General features: G+C 40.5%; 1 protein-coding gene across 5 annotated transcripts in view; it reads right to left on the reverse strand.

Annotated features, from left to right (window-relative positions):
- Nucleotides 1-35: 35 nt before the first annotated feature.
- The window catches only part of rabl6b (RAB, member RAS oncogene family-like 6b), a 31,120-nt gene continuing 6,623 nt past the window's right edge, over nucleotides 36-24,532 (reverse strand). For 2 of the 5 annotated variants that reach the window (XM_047381455.1, XM_047381454.1), the window contains 14 exons: nucleotides 23,069-23,116; nucleotides 22,855-22,884; nucleotides 22,422-22,474; nucleotides 22,224-22,312; nucleotides 18,891-19,031; nucleotides 15,268-15,373; nucleotides 15,038-15,141; nucleotides 14,193-14,578; nucleotides 11,526-11,679; nucleotides 7,282-7,485; nucleotides 6,564-6,825; nucleotides 5,048-5,234; nucleotides 4,638-4,693; nucleotides 36-1,901 (listed from right to left, as the gene is read on the reverse strand). In XM_047381455.1, the coding sequence (XP_047237411.1) occupies nucleotides 1,710-1,901; nucleotides 4,638-4,693; nucleotides 5,048-5,234; nucleotides 6,564-6,825; nucleotides 7,282-7,485; nucleotides 11,526-11,679; nucleotides 14,193-14,578; nucleotides 15,038-15,141; nucleotides 15,268-15,373; nucleotides 18,891-19,031; nucleotides 22,224-22,312; nucleotides 22,422-22,474; nucleotides 22,855-22,884; nucleotides 23,069-23,116 (2,012 nt within the window). In that variant the 3' untranslated portion in view covers nucleotides 36-1,709. Of the gene's footprint in view, nucleotides 1,902-4,637; nucleotides 4,694-5,027; nucleotides 5,235-6,563; nucleotides 6,826-7,281; nucleotides 7,486-11,525; nucleotides 11,680-14,192; nucleotides 14,579-15,037; nucleotides 15,142-15,267; nucleotides 15,374-18,890; nucleotides 19,032-22,223; nucleotides 22,313-22,421; nucleotides 22,475-22,854; nucleotides 22,885-23,068; nucleotides 23,117-24,532 lie in introns of those variants that run through there. The other 3 variants (XM_047381457.1, XM_047381456.1, XM_047381458.1) reach the window with 2 other exon arrangements.

A 24,532-nucleotide genomic window follows, 5' to 3' on the forward strand; every position in this document is an offset into this window, starting at 1 on the left:
AAAAGGTGTGATTTTGGAATGAAGCTCCTCAAATATATATACATAAATATCTATATATTTATTTTACACATTCTTTCCTTGCTGTACATTTACATCTAATGCTTTGCTTGAAACCTGTCAGCATTTATCCTCAAACTTAAGATAAAAAACCCCCCACAATATTTAGGATAAAGCTGCATAGTTTCAATTTAGGAATAAGACATTATTTCTTTGTAAACCAGCAGATTGGAACCTAGTTGTGTATGTGTGTGTGTGAGCAAGAGAGAGATAGAGAACTGAGATCTGTCAGCTGTAAAGACAGGACAAAAAAAAAACAAAAAACGTCCAGTTCATTTGGATGAATTCCTTTTCATGTGATTCATGGAAGATGCCACATGCTCTCTATCTAGTGTAAGCAGGTGAGTTTTAGAACAAAATGACACCATGTGGAGATTTTAGCAGTTCATTATCACTGTGTCTGTTTCCTCTCTCTAAAAAGCAGTTGAAGTAAATAGCTGACTGTATATTACAAGTAAAAAGTTCAGAAATGTGAACAGCTGTGAGCCATAAAGAGCTGCATGATTGGTGTGACTGGACAGTCTGAACACACACACCACATGAGAAGCAACAAAACATAAGAAATAAATAAAGGATCACACAAAAAGAAACAGACATGTTACAAAGAAATATATGAATCTTTCACAAGGCTGTTCAACAAGAAACAAAATACAATAAATGCAAAGATTCACCACAATCTGATGAAAGGCTTTAAAATGAAGACCTAGAACATTTTAAAGCAGACAGAGCTACAAGATGAACAGTAAAAACACTTGAAACTGTCCACAGGAAGAGCTGCACATCATTTCCTTGTTGGTAACCTTGGTTAAGGCAACAACTGGGGAAAAAACACACACACATCCAACCACATCCTGCACCCTGTATGTAGATAACATGTTCAATATATTCTAACTGGGCTTTTTTCATCTTCACTTAATGGCAGATTATTCTTTTTCTGACCATGAGAGTCATCAGTTTACAGTCTTAAAGTCTACCAAACTGCCACTGGTGCGGGGAAAGGTTGGTTAATTAACATCGGACCACATTTAGCTTAAAGATAACTGATGTAGTTTCAGATATGAAAGTAACTAAATGTTTTTATAAATGAGCCGGTTTGGAGACCGATAGTAGTGATGAATGAACATTTTACTCGGACAGAAAGGTGTAAAATGAGAAGTCAAACGTCTTCAGTGTTGATAATTACACCAATGTTCAATCTGATATTTCCCATTTAAACTATTAAAAAGGACACTATGGAGTCTTTAGGGAGTCAGTCATCACTTTGAGCATGCTTACAATCACTACAACAGCCACACAAACAGTCAGAGTAAATCATGGTCCTATTTACAGCAGCTCATTCGGAGTGAATCACCAGAGTAGTAGACCAAAGAAAAGCCTAAATCAAAGGAATCAGATCAAAGTACAAAGAGCTCAGCTGTGTTCATACCAGTCATTACAGTACTTGTGAGTCCTGGGGATTTCTTATTGGGTGGAGTGGAAATGAGAGCAGGAGTAAGAATGGGGGTCTGAGGGACCCAAAAGGAAGCAGAATTTTAGTTTACAGATCTGACTGTAGATGGTGGTTTAGAGTGTATGGCTGTTTTATGCATACACAAGTTGACCTTTATTGTTTTGCTTTTTTAACTGACCATGACTTCTTCTAAAAGTAACTTTTATAACTCTTCATAATCACCATCGTCTCTTTTGACCGAGCCAGCAACTCCGCTAAGAAAGTCCTCCAATTCATCCACCTCTGTTTTCTTGGATCGAGGCCTCTTCTTCTTTTTCTCCTTGTCGTCTCCTGCTGCAGCTGCAGCTTCGACTTTTTCCTTTTTCTTGTGTTTCTTCTTGCTCTTCTCATCCTCCTGTATGTAAGGCATGAAATTTACTAAAACAGTCTTTAAATATAAAAATCACAACATTTTCTAATCCTTATTTTATTCATTTTTCCAAAAGAAATTCAAAAGTACACAAGTGAATAATTTCAGAAAGTAGTTTCATCCAGTTTGATTGCCAAGTATAGAACAGCACCATCAGCATAATGTTGGATACTTATATCTCCAGGAGGCAAGAGGCTGATTACAGAGAGCTGGTGAACATTTGTAGCATGGTGTCCAAACAATCATCTCATTTTAAATGCAAACAAAACAAAGGAGATGATTGTAGATTTCAGGAGAAACAGGATTAGGTTAATCCTGCCATCATGGTAAAGAAGTAGAGGTGGTGGAGTATAAATATCTCAGTTTTCAACTAGACAACAGACCCAACTTTAAAGCTGTATACAAGCAGAGACAAAGCAGACTGTATACAGTCTTCCTAAAGAAGCTTAGTTCTTTCAGTGTTTACAGCAAAATGCTGCAGAACCTCTATAGGTCTATGGTGGAGAATGCAATCTATGTGTACTTTTGATTCTGTCTGTTTATGTTTTGCAAACAATAGTGCTGTGATGCAAGACAAACTTCAGATGATAAAGGAGCATCGTATCTTGGGGAACCAACATAAGAGCCAGTGGCTTAAACAAGCTTACAAAGAAGGCTGGTTCTGTTATGGGGGCTTTTCTGGAGCCTCTAGAGAAATATAGCTCATAAAATTCAATCATGATGGACAACCCTGAATATCCTTTTCATGAGACTGTGATGCAACAGTCTGTCCTCAGTCAGAGGCTTCTTCTGACCTGCTGTAATAAAGCCCACAGCCATCGCCATCTACACTGACACCATAACTCTGATAGTTTATTAGCAACATATATTATCTTTGAGAGGAAAAATGTATTTTTAACTGAATTAAGTGAGATTAAAACAAAAGCTGTTTGGTTGTGTTGAAGTGCCACCTGAATTAAATAGTGTGACTTTATACCTCCCCCTGTGACAGGAAATGTAGCCATGCAACAATATTCACAGCTGCTAATGTAGACAATCACAAGTACAGGTCCTTCTCAAAATATTAGCATATTGTGATAAAGTTCATTATTTTCCATAATGTCATGATGAAAATTTAACATTCATATATTTTAGATTCATTGCACACTAACTGAAATATTTCAGGTCTTTTATTGTCTTAATATGGATGATTTTGGCATACAGCTCATGAAAACCCAAAATTCCTATCTCACAAAATTAGCATATTTCATCCGACCAATAAAAGAAAAGTGTTTTTAATACAAAAAACGTCAACATTCAAATAATCATGTACAGTTATGCACTCAATACTTGGTTGGGAATCCTTTGGCAGAAATGACTGCTTCAATGCGGCGTGGCATGGAGGCAATCAGCCTGTGGCACTGCTGAGGTCTTATGGAGGCCCAGGATGCTTCGATAGCGGCCTTTAGCTCATCCAGAGTGTTGGGTCTTGAGTCTCTCAACGTTCTCTTCACAATATCCCACAGATTCTCTATGGGGTTCAGGTCAGGAGAGTTGGCAGGCCAATTGAGCACGGTGATACCATGGTCAGTAAACCATTTACCAGTGGTTTTGGCACTGTGAGCAGGTGCCAGGTCGTGCTGAAAACTGAAATCTTCATTTCCATAAAGCTTTTCAGCAGATGGAAGCATGAAGTGCTCCAAAATCTCCTGATAGCTAGCTGCATTGACCCTGCCCTTGATAAAACACAGTGGACCAACACCAGCAGCTGACACGGCACCCCAGACCATCACTGACTGTGGATACTTGACACTGGACTTCTGGCATTTTGGCATTTCCTTCTCCCCAGTCTTCCTCCGGACTCTGGCACCTTGATTTCCGAATGACATGCAGAATTTGCTTTCATCCGAAAAAAGTACTTTGGACCACTGAGCAACAGTCCAGTGCTGCTTCTCTGTAGCCCAGGTCAGACGCTTCTGCCGCTGTTTCTGGTTCAAAAGTGGCTTGACCTGGGCAATGCGGCACCTGTAGCCCATTTCCTGCACACGCCTGTGCACGGTGGCTCTGGATGTTTCTACTCCAGACTCAGTCCACTGCTTCCGCAGGTCCCCCAAGGTCTGGAATTGGCCCTTCTCCACAATCTTCCTCAGGGTCCGGTCACCTCTTCTCGTTGTGCAGCGTTTTCTGCCACTTTTTCCTTCCCACAGAGGTGCCTTGATACAGCACTCTGGGAACAGCCTATTTGTTCAGAAATTTCTTTCTGTGTCTTACCCTCTTGCTTGAGGGTGTCAATAGTGGCCTTCTGAACAGCAGTCAGGTCGGCAGTCTTACCCATGATTGGGGTTTTGAGTGATGAACCAGGCTGGGAGTTTTAAAGGCCTCAGGAATCTTTTGCAGGTGTTTAGAGTTAACTCGTTGATTCAGATGATTAGGTTCATAGCTCGTTTAGAGACCCTTTTAATGATATGCTAATTTTGTGAGATAGGAATTTGGGGTTTTCATGAGCTGTATGCCAAAATCATCCGTATTAAGACAATAAAAGACCTGAAATATTTCAGTTAGTGTGCAATGAATCTAAAATATATGAATGTTAAATTTTCATCATGACATTATGGAAAATAATTAACTTTATCACAATATGCTAATATTTTGAGAAGGACCTGTATAGCTGAATGTGTGAGGACAACTTGGACTCAGAACATAGATTATCTGATATACAACTACGTTAAACAACACCATTACCTCCTTGCTTTTCTTCTTCTTTTTCTTCTTCTCTTTGGATTGCTTGCTTTCTTTTTCTAGAAGGGGACAGCACATAAGTCAGCCTTAAGATTTAGATCAGAAGTGGTATTTAGATGACAGATGAAGTACATCTGAGGTCGAAAACATTTGTTTTATATAATAATCCTGTTTACATCTGGCACAAACATGTGTCCCTGTAAGGTATTAAATGTGTCTCCTGTCATTGGAAAAGAGCTTTTGAAACACATGAACTACCTATCAATATTTTACTACCCATCTACCACTTCCTGTCAATAACACTTCCTTAACATGGTGATAAGCAGATGTGTGAAAATGAGTCAGTAAAAATACTGGTGCAATGGAAAAAATATCAGTGAAACAAATATTCACAAAGTTATTTCATGACTGGCCTTCCTGGTCGTCGCTGCTGTCCTTCGCTGCTAGAGGCTCTTCTTGGATTCCGAGGCCAAAAAGGTCAGTATCATCCTTGAGTTTGAAGGAAATCACAGTGGGCTTCAGTGGTACCGGCACCTTAGTTAAATGCATGTCCTCATCAGAGAGGTCAGACAGAAGCTCATCTCTGACTGGAAAGGTGTCCTGTACAAAAACACATCAGTCAGTCCAATGTGAGTGGGGAAAAAGGAAAGTCACTAATGTTACAGAGAAATGTGAGCGTTGTGTAGCTACCTTCCAGGCGGTGTAATACTGTATCTGATATGGATGGTAACAGACTGCACTGCTAAATGCCTATTGTGGCCCTACAGACATTCATATTGCTTTTGTGTTTAAAGTTCTATTTACTGCATTGGATTTGGCGATGCAGAGAAATCAGCTGGTCAGAAACTGAAAAATCCAATGTTTTTCTACTCAGTGAAAGCACCATACTAAAGTGCTAACAGGTCTCAACAACAGCATTTGGTGTGGAGGCCGTTACTGAGGGAAGACTCTAACCCTAACCCTGTTTATTTTATGTATTAATCTGGACAGTGCATGTTAATAGACATATACATGTAACAATGCCAAATTGTGGCTAAAGCCAATTCATATCTGAAATTGTTTTCAACCTATTATTTCAGATGCCAAACTCATTGATTCTCTGACAGTGTGGTGAACTGATCCATAGATCCTGAATGACAGAACATTCTGACTAAAGGTGGTCCAACAGAGAGGAACATCTGATGAGGCCATGCAGAGCATTCAGAAATTTATATAATTATTAAACCTTAACAGCTGTAGTTGGGAAATAATATATTAATGATAATATAAATTGGGTTTATTGTCCAACACCTTTAGTTGTGTCTTATACATTGATTCAAAATGTGAAATTATTGAAGCTCCTGTTAGTGAGTTGCTAGTTATATCACACTCATCAATGTGTGAAAATATGGTGTCACAGATGCCCCAATCTGTCTGTAGTTACGAAGATTAAATGCAACATCTCAGTTTCCAAGAGATACACACAGACCTGTTTAAAGTTAGTAATTCTAACCACACTAACTATATTCATCATCGCTAATGTAAAATCATTTTGAATGTTAACTCAGTCACCTTGACTTTGCTTAGAGTAAAACCCTGCTTTACAGCGACTGCTCTCTCGCACACTGTGACATCGCCTCTGCTTCCATTATCAATGACCGCTCAAAGCACAAAAGGCAAGATAACATATTTAGACGCAGTTATGAGAGATATCTTTATCAGACAGTTAAGAGAAATAGTATTTAGCTAAAACCTGCATCAGCAGGACAGAGCTTTACAAAAACCAGAGATCAGAAATCAGCTTCAAAACTCTGATCGCTGCATCTCTAATTTCATTCAATACACTTAGCACATAGACTGATGAGCACATCAAGCCATTCTGGGGTTCACTATGCCCACTACCCAATATGATTCTCCTCAGTTAAATTTTGTGAATCTGCTTTAGTTCACCTTTGCTATTTTTGGGGTGTCTGATGCTTCAGACTCAAAGTCAGGGTCATCCATGACAAAAGAGAGCATCTGCTGGGCCACGGGTGCCTCTGGGTCTGTATCAGAGTCCTCTGCTCTGCGTGTGCTTCCCTTTTTTCTGCCTTGTAGTCGAGTAGGTGGCTCTTCCGCTGGGGTTAAAGTTAAGGAGATTGGTGCCGTGGTGTGGACTTTGCGCTCCAAAGCTTGGGAAGTCACCTTTGCTTTTGTGAGCTGAATAACTGGCCTGAAAAAAAAAAAAAAAACTTTCAGGAAAAGTGAAATTCAGTTATTAATAAATTTTTTAATATATATTTATTCCTTAGGATTTTCTGGGCTGCATAACCTCTACTTCAGATGTCCTAGTCATATCTGTGTGATTGATTGTTTTTCCGCAGAAGTGGTGAATGTTGATGCATTTTATCTACACGCATATGAGCCATCATGGTTGCATAATTTACAGCTTTATCTAATTATTTTTAAAGAAACTCAAGAGATTTTGCATAAGATGTATTTGTGGGTACGCTTAACTTCAACCAAACCCCTTCAGAGAAAAAATGTCCAATCTAAGTAGTGTTCCTGAAATGGTTTGGTTCAGCTCTGTTAATAAAGAGTTCAATATTCAAATCAATTGTAATTGTGGTTCAATTTTAGTTTCTGTGGAGTTCTAAAAGAAAAAAACAAAAACAAAAATAAGACTTACGCTTTCAGATGAGGTTCACTGTCCAAGTCCTGGTCCTGTGTGACTGTGGGGGCAACCTGTTCAACCTCCTCCTCATCACTGGTCAGAGAGATATCTTTGCTGTGGGGCAGAGTGTTAACCTGGGGAAGACTGGGCTCGCTGTCATCAGGATCAAGCTCATCCTGGAAACCAGAAACCATTGGATTTCCTCTGTTTTCTGCATCACTGTATCACAACAGGAAAAGGAGAAATATTCCTTCATATTTCACAAGTAGTGAGAACAATGATTTAACTGAACTCCACTATTTCACTCTGTACCTGAATAAATGCATAAGGCTAGAAGAGTAGAGCAACACAACCAAGGAAGACAGGGATCAAGTAGAGATGCTGAAACTGATGTGTTTGTTTACCATGGCATATGAAGGTCAGGAAAAAGTTACATTTTTATTTAAATAGCAAACATCCAGCAAAGAGCATTTTACTGTATTAAGAATTGAATCATTCTTTCTTTTAACATTCTGCCTAAAATCTGACTGTGTTAAATCAAAACTGATAGCAGTTAGCTGTGTATTAACTGAGGGACGTATTGTGTTTTCACTGCCTATGTATCTTTGATACATCTGATTTCTGGCAGCCTGTGGAGTCTGCTACACATGGTGTGACATTACCTCTGCTCCACAAAGAAATGCTAAATGAGCATTCAGCAGGAAAACTACAAAAAAACATTTTGTTTTTAAGTCTTCTTCTATTATAGTTGTTGAAGTGAAGCAGGAATCAGCAGCTCAAAGCTTTTCATAAACATATCAAAAACTGGCAGCTAAATTCTGTCAGGGGCTTTTCCACTAAACCAGTTCCAGGGCCTAACTGGTGCTAGTGCTTACTTAGCACCGTTTTTTTGTGTTTTCACCACACTTGTTCTACCTCTGGCCCAGAAAACCAGTCCTAACCAAGGACCACTTCACTGCTGGACCACATGAAAGAACAGCTTATGCCAGGAGCTGGGGTCATGCTCATGGAGAGCAGCAGCCAATCAAAACATTGTCAGCAACATGTTAAAACTGTGGAGCCTAGTAACATATTTTATTGGTCCAACAGGTTTAGGGTTTAAGTCAGGTAGGTTTGCCAGCCAACCATGCCCAGTGATACTGTGGTCAATAAAGTAGATATTATTAGTTTTTACAATGTGGACAAAAAACCCAGACGACCAACACCAGCAGATTACATGGTAAATGGACTGAACTTATATAACGCTTTTCCAGTCATACTCATGATGTCAAGCTCAAAGCGCTTGACATCCAAATCTTCACTGACTGTGGAAACTTCAGTCTGGACTTCAAGCAACATGGATTCTGTTCTTCTCCAGTCCTCCTCCAGACTCTGGGACCTTGATTTCCAAATTAAATGCAAACTTTACTTTCATCTGAAAAGAGGACTTTGGACCACTGAGAAAAAGTCCAGTTCTTTTTCTCCTCAGCCCAGGTAAGACACTTAACTTGAAGATGTCTTTGGTTCAGGAGTGGCTTGACACAACAAAAGTATCTGAGTGTGTAGCTCCTGAAGGTCTGACTCCAGCTACATTCCCTGTCTGGTAAATGTCCCCCAAACTCTTGAATGGTCATTTGCGTAACAATCCTCCCAAATGGTGTAGTTACCTCCGTTTCTACCCTTTTTCTTCCATTCAACTTGCCATTAGCATGCTTGGGTCCAGCAGATGGGCCAGTCATCAGTCTTTCCTTGATTGTGTAGGGCATAACATTCTCAAAACTAAATATTTCTGTAGTAAAAAAAAAAGTTAATTGTTCTTATGTAATATTACTGTTTTCTGAAAAAAAAAAAAGGTAAATGGCTTGCACTTGTATAGCGCTTTATCAAGTCCCAAGAGACCTAAATTGCTTTATACTACAATCAGTCATTCACCCACTCATACACACATTCACAACCTGACAGTGGTGAGCTACAGTGTAGCCACAGCTGCCCTGGGGCACATAGACAGAGGTGAGGCTGCCATTCTCAGGCGCCACCAGGCCCTCTGACCACCATCAGGACACAACTGAGACAGACAGAGCGGGGATCTGAACCAGCAACCCACCTGTTACAGGACGAACCCCTACCACTGTCGCCACGGTCAAAAATAAATAAACTTTTCAATTATATCTTAATTTGGGAGTCAGATCATAAATCAAATAAGAAGTCCAGATTATGCAGTGCGCAGTATTATTTCTTTAGAAATCAAACATCTACAAGACAAGAAAGGTAACTATTATGTTCATACAGTGCTTTGGTAAAGTATTCACACCCCTTGTGGTCTCCACCTTTGTCAAGTTACATCCACAAGTTTTGATCAATCGTATTAAAATTTGAAATGACAGCCCAATAAAATGGTGAACACCTCAGCACCAAGCATATACAGGTCCTTCTCAAAATATTAACATATTGTGATAAAGTTCATTATTTTCCATAATGTCATGATGAAAATTTAACATTCATATATTTTTGATTCATTGCACACTAACTGAAATATTTCAGGTCTTTTATTGTCTTAATACAGATGATTGTGGCATACAGCTCATGAAAACCCAAAATTCCTATCTCACAAAATTAGCATATCATTAAAAGGGTCTCTAAACTAGCTATGAACCTAATCATCTGAATCAACAAGTTAACTCTAAACACCTGCAAAAGATTCCTGAGGCCTTTAAAACTCCCAGCCTGGTTCATCACTCAAAACCCCAATCATGGGTAAGACTGCCGACCTGACTGCTGTCCAGAAGGCCACTATTGACACCCTCAAGCAAAAGGGTAAGACACAGAAAGACATTTCTGAACGAATAGGCTGTTCCCAGAGTGCTGTATCAAGGCACCTCAGTGGGAAGTCTGTGGGAAGGAAAAAGTGTGGCAGAAAACGCTGCACAACGAGAAGAGGTGACCGGACCCTGAGGAAGATTGTGGAGAAGGGCCGATTCCAGACCTTGGGGGACCTGCGGAAGCAGTGGACTGAGTCTGGAGTAGAAACATCCAGAGCCACCGTGCACAGGCGTGTGCAGGAAATGGGCTACAGGTGCCGCATTCCCCAGACCTGGGCTACAGAGAAGCAGCACTGGACTGTTGCTCAGTGGTCCAAAGTACTTTTTTCAGATGAAAGCAAATTCTGCATGTCATTCGGAAATCAAGGTGCCAGAGTCTGGAGGAAGACTGGGGAGAAGGAAATGCCAGAAGTCCAGTGTCAAGTACCCACAGTCAGTGATGGTCTGGGGTGTCAACTGCTGGTGTTGGTCCACTGTGTTTTATCAAGGGCAGGGTCAATGCAGCTAGTTATCAGATTTTGGAGCACTTCATGCTTCCATCTGCTGAAAAGCTTTATGGAGATGAAGATTTCATTTTTCAGCACAACCTGGCACCTGCTCACAGTGCCAAAACCACTGGTAAATGGTTTACTGACCATGGTATCACTGTGCTCAATTGGCCTGCCAACTCTCCTGACCTGAACCCCATAGAGAATCTGTGGGATATTGTGAAGAGAACGTTGAGAGACTCAAGACCCAACACTCTGGACGAGCTAAAGGCCGCTATCGAAGCATCCTGGGCCTCCATAAGACCTCAGCAGTGCCACAGGCTGATTGCCTCCATGCCACGCCGCATTGAAGCAGTCATTTCTGCAAAAGGATTCCCGACCAAGTATTGAGTGAATAACTGTACATGATTATTTGAAGGTTGACGTTTTTTGTATTAAAAACACTTTTCTTTTATTGGTCGGATGAAATATGCTAATTTTGTGAGATAGGAATTTTGGGTTTTCATGAGCTGTATGCCAAAATCATCCGTATTAAGACAATAAAAGACCTGAAATATTTCAGTTAGTGTGCAATGAATCTAAAATATATGAATGTTAAATTTTCATCATGACATTATGGAAAATAATGAACTTTATCACAATATGCTAATATTTTGAGAAGGACCTGTAAGCCTTGCTGAAAGTCTCCCAACACCATTGCTTTCAACACAATAATTGCAGATGAACACCATGTAACTGTTGTTGGCTGAGCCAATACTTTAATTTAAATCGTATCTCCTTTTCTTACTCTTCTTTTTGCAAATGATTTGTTCTTATGTTTTTAAATCCTGTGACTTGCTGGTGACACAAATCATACACCATCACTAAATCACTCCCTTGACCTGCCAAGGCGCCTTGCTCCCATTAAAGGCAGCCTGTGCAGGGCTGCGACTAACCTGTCAGAGTCAGGAGCATAACGAAGTGAACTTCTCACCTGTCGCTGTCTACAGCCAAAGCTGGGGCATGTTGGGGCACCTTGCTCTTTGAGGGCACGCTGTCTTCTAGGAAACCCCTGTCCAGTCTTTCATCTGGCACAAAATCATCCACACTCTGCACTTTAGCAGAACACACAGATGCAGGAGGGTCATCTGAGGAAGACAAAGACAATTCTGAGCCACAATCAAGAACATCAGCTCCATTCCAATTTGTCCCAGTGTTCAAAGGCTCTCATCCCAGTATTTACTCGTCAATAACAGAAAGCCCAGCCCCAACAAAGGTGTTAAACCACATGACATTCCAACTTTAGTCAGGCCTTTTATTCTTGGAAACAACTGCATTTTTAACTGCTATGTCTCGAATCTCATGACTAATTAGTAGATTCTTATCTCTCTCTCTCTCTCTCTCTCTATCTCTCTATCCATCTATCCATCTATCTATCTATCTATCTATCTATCTATCTATCTATCTATCTATCTATCTATCTATCTATCTATCTATCTATCTATCTATCTATCTATCTATCTATCTATCTATCTATCTATCTATCTATCTATCTAGAAGGTTCGTGTACATTGTTGTCAAATAAAAATTCATCTGGTATTTATATTTCTAAAAGTGAAGCACAATCTTTACACAAATGCAGTAGTTTGTGATCTTTTTAAAAGTAGAGAAGCAGCCAAGCAGTCCATGGTAGATCTGGAAGAGCTGCAAAGATCTGCAACTAGAAAGGAAGAATCTGTCAACCCAACAACTATTCGTCATGCAATCCAAATCTGGCATTTATGGATGAGTAGGAAGAAACCCCCGTTGAAAGAAAGCCAAAGAAAGTTTGTAGTTTGCATCAAGCCATGTACAGAATACAGGAATAATGTGAAAGGTGGCATGGTCTGGAAATATTCAAGGGATATGAAGACTTCTGTAAGGCAATATAAGTGAGATGGAATAAATTATTTAAGATTCATACTCAATACAGACAACTGTCTTTAATCCTATTAGGTCAGGTTTTGCTGTTATAAAATACTTCAAAGATTCAGAGTATCTTCTTGAAACTTTGCAACTTTGCACATAATTCAACAGTTTTTGAGCACAGGAAAAGGAGGTGATCTCAATCAGGCTTAAAGGATGTTCATGTAATACATCCTCTGTGGGTTTAACTTTCTTTGCTGAAGCCTTTCTATTTATCTGATGGCAGTTTAGTTTTTGTAACTGACCAGTTTAAACAGTCAGACTGAAACATAACACTTGTTGCAGGTGCATTGCAGGTAACTTAGCAATTTGTCAGCACATTAAAGAAAACTTGTAACGGAACCCAATAAGCATTTAGATATAAACAAAGTGTGTCAGCTGCATCCATCTCTGTTACAGTGACCATCATCATATGTGCAATATAGCTATAATTAAAAACAGGCGTTCTTGTGGTCACTAAAATCTGAGACTGCTGGATAATGTGCAACAATTACAAGAACGTAAACAGGAATAATTATACTTATAACCTATGTTGTATAACGGTAAACCTCAAAAACATGAACATGTGTCAAAATAGGATCAGGCTACATTTAGATGCGCCACTGTCTCGACAGGCCAATTCAGACTCTATAAATAAATTTGTCTGATTAATAAATAAACTTTAATTCAATGAGATTTTTCTTAGTCTTTGGATATTATATCATTTCGATGAAACAGATTCAATTCCAGGGCTTTCATTTGTATAATCGATTTTTCAATGTTGAACATCATATTGGCAAATAGACGTGTTAACTAATGGTGAAACACGTGAGACTGATATACTTTTTATACAGTAGTATAATTTAATATAAACACACCAAGACAAGGTAATAGCAGGAATAATAAAACATTCATGTTTAGTATGTCTTTGCATATCCTTTAAGTGGAACTACTGCTAGAAGTGAGTGATTCATAGCCACATCACTTTCCACACAAAGGTTGCGATCTTTAAAAAAGAAACGTCCTGGGAGAATGTGCGGCCCCTCTTGCGACCCTCTGACCCTCGATTCGGAAACAGGGGAAACTGGTGACGCAGATGGAGAGGTGGTGAACTGAAGCCAAACTGCATCATGATTAATGTCAGACATTCAATTTCACTCCATATCAAACTTTAATCTTAGAATGATGGCATCATAAGCATTCAAAACCACAGTGTTATTTATGCTGGTACTGGTGAACCATAACTATACATAAGAACCTTTCAAATAAATAAAATAAAAGCGTTTTCTCACCATCACTTTGCTCTCCCCGATAATAAACAAGATGATCTGGACCACAGATTAACACAGAAACTGTGGCAATGTGTGAGGCAATAACACTGAGTGCTGTAAACATTTAAATACCATGGTGACACTCGTGCGTAATGCTGCACGATTGATGCATTGGCACTGCTGGAAGACCTTGCTGTGCATTGACCATTTATGGTTGAATGTGGGCAAGTAGGGAGCAGAACATGAGGTGGAACCTTGAACGCAACGTTGAGGTGCTTTATAAAGGGGAATTTGCTTGCTGGTCCATGGTTTAAGAAATGAATTTTCTTTGGCGTACGCCATTTTTGGTTTTTGGGCATACATACACTTACAGTATAGATCCTAAGCAATAAATTAGACCCCAGACCTTGCAGATTTTGCTTGGGTCATTGTTTGATTGAACTCACCTGGTGCAGAAGTCGGTGCCTCAGTGGCAGGATATGAACTGAACCAGCGGGACATGAAACTGCGTTTTTGGGGACCTGATCCCCCAGGAGCAGCAGAGGATTGCTGGTGTTCGGGAGACTGGGGCAGAGGTTTCATCTCGGCTGTAGGGGAGGTTGCCCCACTAACCACTGCTGTGGGGGCTGCAGGGGAGGACGCAGACACAGATGGAGACTGAGGAAGCATCTGGGAGGGTACTGAGGGCTGTGGAGTGCTGGGGCTGGAGCTGCCTGTCGAAGCACCGCTGGGAGGGACGATGGGAGACTGTGAGCCAGAGGAGGGACTCTGACCGTTAGCTGGACCAGGAGAAGCATAGCCCTTACTGCGAGACTCCAAGTTGTCCAAGAAACTGTAGAGTTCACAGAACAATTTCCCTGACTTGCATGAAAAAAGATTTGGTATTGTGAACATTTGAATGAACAATTATTTAAAAGCCAAACAATGGTTCTTGTAGCTATTATCAAAAAATCTTGAGCACTGTCCACATGCACAACGATATTAATTTTCCGTTCCCAAAACAAGAAAACAAAAAATTCCCTAGCACTGCGCATGTCTACAAAGATCTCCATCCATCTGGTATTCCTGACACCCTGAACAACACAACACCTAAACCCTAACCCACCTAGATGACAGAACAGCTACACTATGTTATCGGTCAGAGTATCACAAAGAGGATATGGGTGGAACAAAATGGTGCACATCAGTGTCTGGACCACATCTGTGCTCTAATTTTGGATGAAGTTGAAACAGCTCCCTCAAGTGGCTCTGCTGTCAACACACAATCAGAAAAGGGAAACAATGGCCATACATCTCGTAGTTCTGATCTTCAGTCTCCTGCTGGACTGTGAGCTCCTCCAGGGTGGCGTCCATGTCCAGCTGGTTGGTTTCCAGTTGCCTCAGGAGGGTTTCTCTCTGCACGCACACACGCACACACACACATATTTACGATGAAATAAAGCTCTATGTCGTCTCCTGTTCAAAGAATACTGATTGCTTTGGAAATAATTATTACTAGATCAATGGTGACAAAAAGCTAACCTGCAGCTGTAGGAAGGGGATGTTGAAAAACCTGTGCAGATACTTCAAGCCAAATCCGTTCTTCATTGAGGACTCAGCATAGTGGATGTAGGATGATCCCATTGGTCTGTACAAGACAAATATTATACATCCACTAAAGCCTCGACTTCATTCAAATTCAATTATTCTGACATGTCTGTTGATCTACTTCTGAGTACACAGGGTAAACATGTTAAAGCTGTTAATGCCATTTTTAGCTAATGACCAAGGTTTTCATTAGTTTTTATTTCATTTAGTTTTGACTTCACATTTTCAATTCAATTTTAATTTTAATAGGTTTTTAGCGTTTGCTAGTTTAGTTTTTATTTTTTTTTTAATATTTAGTTTCAGTTTAGTTTTTATTCGTTTCAGTTATATTTTTAAGTATTCTTTCTGAAATTAAATCCGGGGACATTTCCAGCTCAGAGATTAAAATAATTAAATGTTATCAAGATAATATGAAAACTTTGGTAGTTACAGTTTCATTTATTTTAAAATATTTATTCATAATTTAACTATAAAAATCAAGTGTAATAGCAGGAAAGTCTATCCACACTGTTGTTAGCATTTCCTAAGAGTAATAAAACAAATATAGAGCAGTAGTAATGTCCGTCTTCTTTCCTCTCCTCCATTTTCTAACACTTATCTGCTTTCCCTGCTCTTAGGTTTACTCTTCTTTCTATCAGTCCATTTTTCTTCTCTCTTTCTAACTCTTCCAATTTCCTGTTCTTTCTCTCTTTTTCTGTCTTTTTATTTTCCTCCTCTCTTCTCTTCTGTCAGATGTTCATTATTCTAAAAAAAGACATAATATAATCACAATCCTCTCCAAAAATATTACGTATAACATACTGAGAAATTACAATTTAACAAATAAAATTTTTCTTTCAGATACCCTTTAGTAGTTGGATATTTTTAGATACTAGGAAACTAGGATAATCCTTTAAATATGAACTTTTCTTTAATTATTTAACAATTTTCCTCAGTCTACACACATTTCTTTTTCTCACAAAACACTAAAATCTGGGACATTTCCAGGGACAGGTCGTCTAAATCGGGGATGTCTGATCACCCTACACTACAAGACACTTGCTTTTATCTAAAATGCAGTCATATTGAAACTAATCCCAATTTGGACTCTTGGCGCTTTATCCCAAGTTTTTCTGTCATGATGCCTAGGTGTGGATGGACTGCACAGATGACTTGACTGATGTACCTGCCATCTGCTGGTGGAATGCGGCACAGCGAGAAATGAAAACAACAATCGGAAACTAGACTTCATAATGCATGAGACACACAAACGAAAACTAAGGACATTATCTCTATAAATTCAGTTAATTTTAGTTAGTTTTGTGAACACTCATTACAATTTCAGTTAGTTTTTGTTTTTTTGCCAAGTCTCGTTTTTATTTTTATTTCAGTTAACGAAAACGTTTTTTTTTTTGTACTTCTAGTTTTTATTATTTCATTAACGATAATAACCTTGTCAGTGACATCAGTACATGTGTTCATTTATTATCTAGAAGTACCAAACTAAAAGCTTAATATTACTTCATAAACTGTCACTGGAGACAGACAGAGGGCTTTGGGTTGAGCTGGCATAGACTCAAGCAGCAAGCAGTGCTCTGAAACACCACCTCCAGCAACAATTTCAATGCACTTTGGAGATACACACTATACAACATTCCTGGCTGGTGCCCTATGGTTCACCGGGATGTTCTGGACCGGCTAGGACTGGGCTGGGCCCTTGGGGAAGTCCCACTTCCCTCAGCTCCCCGGGGCTGTTCGATTGGGAGAGATGGCATGATCTTTGTGCGTCATGGCCACTACAGATTGCTGATGCCTACCCAACAGGTTTGGGGCGCTTGGGGTGGATCCCCCACCTTGGTGCTGGAAAACTCTGCTGCGGCGTGCTTGTGCGGACACTTCAGTACCCTGCATCTCTCTCTGTGCCTCTCTGGCCTGAGGGCTGCAGCTCCTGTGCTTGGATGCCTAGCTTTTTTTAAGGGTATGGATACTCTGTGGGGTGCCTTGTGTTGGTCTGCCCTGGGCTGCTGTGGCCTCCAACAGCCAAGGGTACGTGCCCCTTGCTGCTCTTGGGCACCGACAGAATTTTTCTACCAAAAAACCGTCATTCTTGAACCGGTTTGATTCGGGTGCCCTTGACCTTTGGTGTTTTGTTGAGCACCAACGCGCGCACAAGTCTTAGGGAACCAAGCATGAGTCATCAACATTGGACATTAAACAACGTGGTAGTGAGACAGCAGAACTTGCTGAGCTGCACACAATGTCTCTTCTAATGCAAAAACAGATCATCCATAAGCTACAGTTAATATTAAAAAGGAGACAGCGACTTATTGCAAGAACAATGGGATGTACAATGTTCTCCTCTGTCACCAGTCTGTCAAGCTTCTGAAGTTTGCGAACGACACCACTCTGATCGGTCTCATCTCTGATGGTGACGAGTCCGCGTACAGATGGGAGGTGGACCATCTGTTGGACTGGTGCAGCCAGAACAACCTTGAGCTCAACGCTCTAAAGACAGTGGAGATGGTTGTGGACTTCAGGCAGAACCCAGCCCCACCTGCCCCCATCACCCTCTGTGACTCCACAATTGACACTGTGGAATCTTTCCGCTTCCTGGGAACCATAATCTCCCAGGATCTCAAGTGGGAGCCAAACATCAGCTCCCTCATCAAGAAAGCCCAGCAGAGGATGTTCTTCCTGCGGCAGCTGAATAAATTCAACCTGCCAAAGACTATGATGGTGCACTTCTACACAGCCATCACTGAGTCCATCCTCACCTCCTCCATCACCATCTGGTACGGTATTGTAGATATGTTTATACTGTTTAATTTGTATTGTATTGCACCGACTACGCCAAAACAAATTCCTTGTATGTCCAAAAAAGTACTTGGCAATAAAGCTTTTCTGATTCTGCATATGTTCAGCATCCGCGAGTGTAACGGATAACAGTAGTTATACAAGGCATGTTTAGTGTGTTTTTGTAAACATATAAATAATGTTTATATGGTATGTTCTTCATCTTCACCCTTCGTACTTGTTGCTTCTGTTGTCTGTGGCTTCGACCCGCCCACAGGTGATGTTATGATTTACGCAGAAAAACCAAGTGTTCTTAGATTCCCCAGTTGAACCAGAGTTTGTGTTCTGGAACCTCTGGTTGTCGGTGGAAACACACGTTACTGGTCCAAAATCACGTTTGGGAACTAGAATGGGCTCCGAACTGTGTTGATGGAACAGGGGTATGAATGTTGCGAGGTCTCTACTTTTGGCAATTTTGGAACATTTTTGCAATTGCAGTTGGCAAACTAGTACACACAAGTTTAACCTCATGAACCCATATAAATACTCCTAAAGTAAAAAAACAAATACACATTCATATTTTATTAATGCAACCTGTCTACTTTGATGCCAGATGCAACCATGATTTAATGATGTCAAACAAGCAATTAGGATGTTAATCTCTAGATATTCTGTGTGTAGAACAAAGCTGCTCTGGTACATGTAGGCAAGCAGCTTCTCTGTATGGTGGTTCAAAAATGTCACGGCAGGAAACGTGGGAAAAACAAAAACAAATGGTCACTTACCTGTTTAGTCCTGCAATAAAGTCTCTTATATCATCAGGGAGAATGACTCGATGTTCCCCCATGTCCCTGTGGTTTCCCAGAACACACACTGGAACGTGGGTGGGTACTTTGGGTAGTTCCCTCAGGATGTAATTAAATGTCCTAAAATGTACAGAATCACAGCATAACATTATTCTGCAGGTGAGAGAGAAAAAACGTAACATCTATTGGGAAGAGGGAAAAAAGCTAAATAAACATGTCAACTTGACTTTTTTGAACTAGATCCATCAGTCAGTACTGCATAACAAGGAATATACAGGTCCTTCTCAAAATATTAGCATATTGTGATAAAGTTCATTATTTTCCATAATGTCATGATGAAAATTTAACATTCATATATTTTATATTCATTGCACACTAACTGAAATATTTCAGGTCTTTTATTGTCTTAATACGGATGATTTTGGCATACAGCTCATGAAAACCCAAAATTCCTATCTCACAAAATTAGCATATCATTAAAAGGGTCTCTAAACGAGCTATGAACCTAATCATCTGAATCAACGAGTTAACTCTAAACACCTGCAAAAGATTCCTGAGGCCTTTAAAACTCCCAGCCTGGTTCATCACTCAAAGCCCCAATCATGGGTAAGACTGCCGTCCTGACTGCTGTCCAGAAGGCCACTATTGACACCCTCAAGCAAAAGGGTAAGACACAGAAAGACATTTCTGAACGAATAGGCTGTTCCCAGAGTGCTGTATCAAGGCACCTCAGTGGGAAGTCTATGGGAAGGAAAAGGTGTGGCAGAAAACGCTGCACAAAGAGAAGAGGTGACCGGACCCTGAGGAAAATTGTGGAGAAGGGCCGATTCCAGACCTTAGGGGACCTGCGGAATCAGTGGACTGAGTCTGGAGTAGAAACATCCAGAGCCACCGTGCACAGGCGTGTGCAGGAAATGGGCTACAGGTGCCGCATTCCCCAGGTCAAGCCACTTTTGAACCAGAAACAGCGGCAGAAGCGCCTGACCTGGGCTACAGAGAAGCAGCACTGGACTGTTGCTCAGTGGTCCAAAGTACTTTTTTCGGATGAAAGCAAATTCTGCATGTCATTCGGAAATCAAGGTGCCAGAGTGTGGAGGAAGACTGGGGAGAAGGAAATGCCAAAAAGCCAGAAGTCCAGTGTCAAGTACCCACAGTCAGAGATGGTCTGGGGTGCCGTGTCAGCTGCTGGTGAAAATATGGATAACATTGTGGGAACTCCTAAAGAGTAACAACTGACTGAACTACTAACTCATTTGGCTCCTTTTAACCAGTTTTAATTTAATAGTTGGAGCACTAAACTTTCTCTGTTAAAAACTTCCTCTGTTTTAACATTGTTGTTGCTATTCTGGACTTCTAGGGCAGCACAGCAAGCTGAAGCCTTTGCCTGTCAATACAAAGAACCTTTAACCAAAGTGAGACTGACCACTGATCAGAATGAAACGGCTAAATGAGGTACCTCATTTTTGAAACATAAATGATGTGAATATGTGTTTGAAACAAAGTCATCATTATCATTTTCTGGGGACGCAAGAATATGATTCACTGAAATTCAGCCACTGGAAAAGAATGCACAACAAGAAGTGTTTGGTTAAACTTGCTGAAAGTTTAGGAAACCACTATTACAAAGACAAACCAGCTGTGACGACATGAGGTAAAGAAGTAGAAAATAAACTTTGCAGACACATTTACAAGATCCTGCTTTATTAATGCCTTTGTTATGGCAGCCCTCAGTAGAAAAAAATGAATGGTGACAGGGTGAGAGACAAAATAGGAATTATTTGTAAGCACAATAATGCCCCTTCTCCATGGGCTCCACTCAGCCAGTTTTGCGACGATTTCCATTATTGGCTTTTCCAGCCCGGTACTGGCTTTCTTGGTCCCTGCTCGTCAGCAGGTCCGAAGTGTGACTCCTGTTCACTGATTGGCCATCAGGGTGGTCAGCTGTACGTCAGCGGCATGAGAAGGTGTTTGTCAGAGGTAGTGAAGAGAATGACCAGCCACAAATTTCACTGCACAATGCGGCAGGGCCAGAAAAAGCTAACTCAAGATTGGCTATTGGTCCCGATGGCTGCGGCGGTGGTTTGATATTATGGACACCATTAATGGTCATCGTCCTGCAAGTTGTAGACAGGAGGGTGGTTTGGACTATGTAACCTCACCGTTTTACGAGCACATGATGTGCGACAGGGAGTGCTTATTTTATTTTGCACCGCACACTATGCTGAAACACTGGAAAAAGGTTTTGTTCCGAGCAGGGCAAGGTAGAGAGGAGTGGAGCCGTGCAGTGCTGGAACCGTTAGAGGCACAATACAACTGGCTTACAGCTATCCGTTAATGATGCTGAAGTTGGCACCTGCTTTGAAGCTTTTTATTGATGCTGAACTAAAGGGCTATTTTAAATTATATCAATAAGTGGAATACTGGACAGCACTGGGTCACCTCCAGGTAAAAATCTAACATATTTACACTGATCAAACCTGAACTGGATGATTCTGTGCTGATTGTTTAAAAGACAGTTTGAGATTCATGAATTAGACAAGCACAAAATCTGTAATATATAGCCTACTCAAACCAAATTAATGTTACTCTGATCACAGATTCTTTAAAGCACAGTTTGCAATTCATGAAACAAAACAGGGATTCCCTAAAATATTGCTGAAATCTTGATTGGTTTCTGTCTAGTGAATGCAATATCATGTATCTGGATGTGCTGATGCAACCCTCGTGTTTACTCTCTGCCCACTATTTCTGCAGCAATCATTTAAGGTGTGCCCTTTTACAGGCATGCTGAATTAGGTCTGCTTAAGAAACTACAGCTATGTTGCTGCAGAGTGGAATCAGCAGTAATCGGCCAGATTGAACTTAAAAAAAAAAAAAAAAAGCCAATAAAACAGTGTTGTTGGGATGGAAATAAAGCGCTTTATTTGTTCTTTTTCCATTAGCCGCAAAGATTATTTATTATCTGAGATCCAAAGCAGTAAGATATTAATACTTTCAATTTATTGTATATTGCATGTTTTCCTAATATCTTGCAGCCCTATACTTCATATTCGAATAGTTTAGATGTTAATTTAAAAAACAAATAGTTACTTTTACACATATATAACGCCTGACGTCAACTGACATTGGAAGCTTTAACAACAATGAGAAAAAGACCTATTTAAATAGATAAGTTTTACCGACTCACTTAGGATTCTATGAACAGTAATACAGAACTGTGACGTATTAATTCCTCAGAGCTTTACAGCCAGATTCAAATACAATGAAACCTTTTCTGTCCATGCACTGTCCCATGAAACCAAAATGTCTTACCACTGCTTAGTTATGTCAAACATCATGATGACGCCATTGCAGTTCTTGTACACATCCAGGAACTCTGCATCCAGGGCCACCTCATCTGACTGCAACACAAACATTTTTGAAATTACATATTTCACAGACCCCCTCAAGCAACAAAATAACTCCTACATGCTAGTGAGCCTGACTGCATGACAGCCATGTGATAATCACCTCTTGCGGCTCATTCTCCAGTTTCAAATTGTCCCCACGCCGTTTGCCTTTGCCTGAAAGAGGATCAAAATAATAAGTTCAGAAAGGAAGAGAAGAAACTAAACATAAGCATCCAATGTCTACTGTAGGCTATTTGCTTGCATGTGTTTAGTCATGAGTAAAGCAAGCACGGCAGCCTATCTACTTTGCTCTCAGAAAAGTCCCCTGGTCACACTAGCCTTAGCATACACTGCTGGCATCAAGTCAGGGCTAACAAGGAGCAGATGTTCAGGCTCTAGCAAAACATGGCAGAATAAAATCAAATAAACGGGTAGTAACAGGGCAGTTCTAAGCACAGCCAAACCTTCACACTACTGACTTTCAGATTAAAGTGGGAGGAGGCAGGGCACACCCAAAGCACACAAGAGTTTCTATGCATTACAGTCGCGCTCACCTACACCTTCAAGAAGAGGGTATTTTTGACCTGAGATGAGTGCAAGAGAGGCGTAAGAAAGACAACATCAAGACTGAGGACAGAAACAAACAAGCACACTGAACATGTCTCTGTGATGTCTTTAAATGTTGCAGCAGGAAGACAAAAATATAAAAAAACATCTCATAGCAAAGCTACTCTCAGCCAAAATGTCAGCATGCATGTCAACACTCACCTTTGTCCACCACATCCCACACCTCCACCTTCACCACGTCATCAGTAGCTGGGCACAAAACAAAGACCGGACTCAGTATTCTTGTCTCAAAGTACGACGGAAAGGATTACAGAAGACACAGGGGGTTAGGTGACTAATATGGATCTACAGCCTACAACTAGAGATGCACTGAGAAATTGTCTGGTCACCATAACTGGATGGTTTTCAGGCTGATCAACCCTGACTTGTTGGTTCCGATGAGCTCACCATATCAAAGCACTACAAGGTAACACTAAAGGCAATGGTCTTCACCGGTGCTGACGCTGTAACTAAGTGAAGAAGACTCAAAGTTAACATTTTTCATTATCAGTAAAAGGGTTCAGGGTTTAAAACAGTCAAAGGAAGCACAAATAGGTTTTTTAAGCCAATTAAAGGAAACTGTATTTTCTGCAGAGGTATGTTGGCTGTTCCTTCACAATCCTACAACAGATAAATAAACCCAGAGCCAACTCCAGCAGATAACAGGAAGGCTCAATGTATTTCCTCTGTTTTAACGTTTTGAACTTCCCTTTGTCATAGAACATGCTATGTTTGGTAATCCAGGTACACTCAGAGTTTTGCAGTTCAGATATGGAATGGATCTACTTTCTCTAGGGCAGTGCTGTCCTATGTCAGTCCTTAGGCCTGGTTCACATGGCAGGATTTTCAAATTGTCGGCTGATTTTCAAAACCTGATAGACCCCACATGTGAAGATAGAAAAATCGTAGGTATAACAAGTTCGGTCCTACAGTGTGTGGTGTCCAGCTACACGACAAGCACCACACACCAACAGATTTCATTCACAAAAATTTAGATTTCAGATGGGAAATCTCGCAAACCCTCTCAAGATCAAACGTGAGTTCAGAATAATTCCCTTGCATGTTTCTGTCACGTCGCTTTCTGATTGGCTACACGTCACATTCAACAGGCTGCATGCTCATTTGTCCTCGGCGAACACCACACACAGTAGAATATCGGGGTAAGACAATCCAACATGTTGAATATCCCCGACTTAAGGTCAGAGCGGTCCCGACGTCCTTCCGAACAGACTAGATCACTCTTAAGACACCACACACAGCAGGAATATCTCATAACATTATCTTAAGTAACATCATGACTATGGGCATGTTGGAAGGGGAAGAGAAGGGCAACAAATCGTCATTAAAATCCTGCCATGTGAACCAGGCCTAAGTGGGTGCTGCAGGTTTTAAATAATTTGCAGGTTCAAAATAACTGAATCAATTAGCTCTGTTTGAGCAGATAAATATATAAAACATACAGGCCACCAGCCTTTAAGGAGTGGAGTTGGACACCCCAGCCCTCTAGGAATCACACACAGAGCTAACTGCGCTATTTGCCATTATAAGAAGCAGAGGACGCTTTAAAATGTGAATCTGTATCCATTTTGTCTATCTCTTAAATTAATATAATCCTGTTTTATTCTA

Source organism: Girardinichthys multiradiatus, chromosome 12 (genome assembly GCF_021462225.1).
Source record: "Girardinichthys multiradiatus isolate DD_20200921_A chromosome 12, DD_fGirMul_XY1, whole genome shotgun sequence".
Taxonomy (NCBI): domain Eukaryota; kingdom Metazoa; phylum Chordata; class Actinopteri; order Cyprinodontiformes; family Goodeidae; genus Girardinichthys; species Girardinichthys multiradiatus.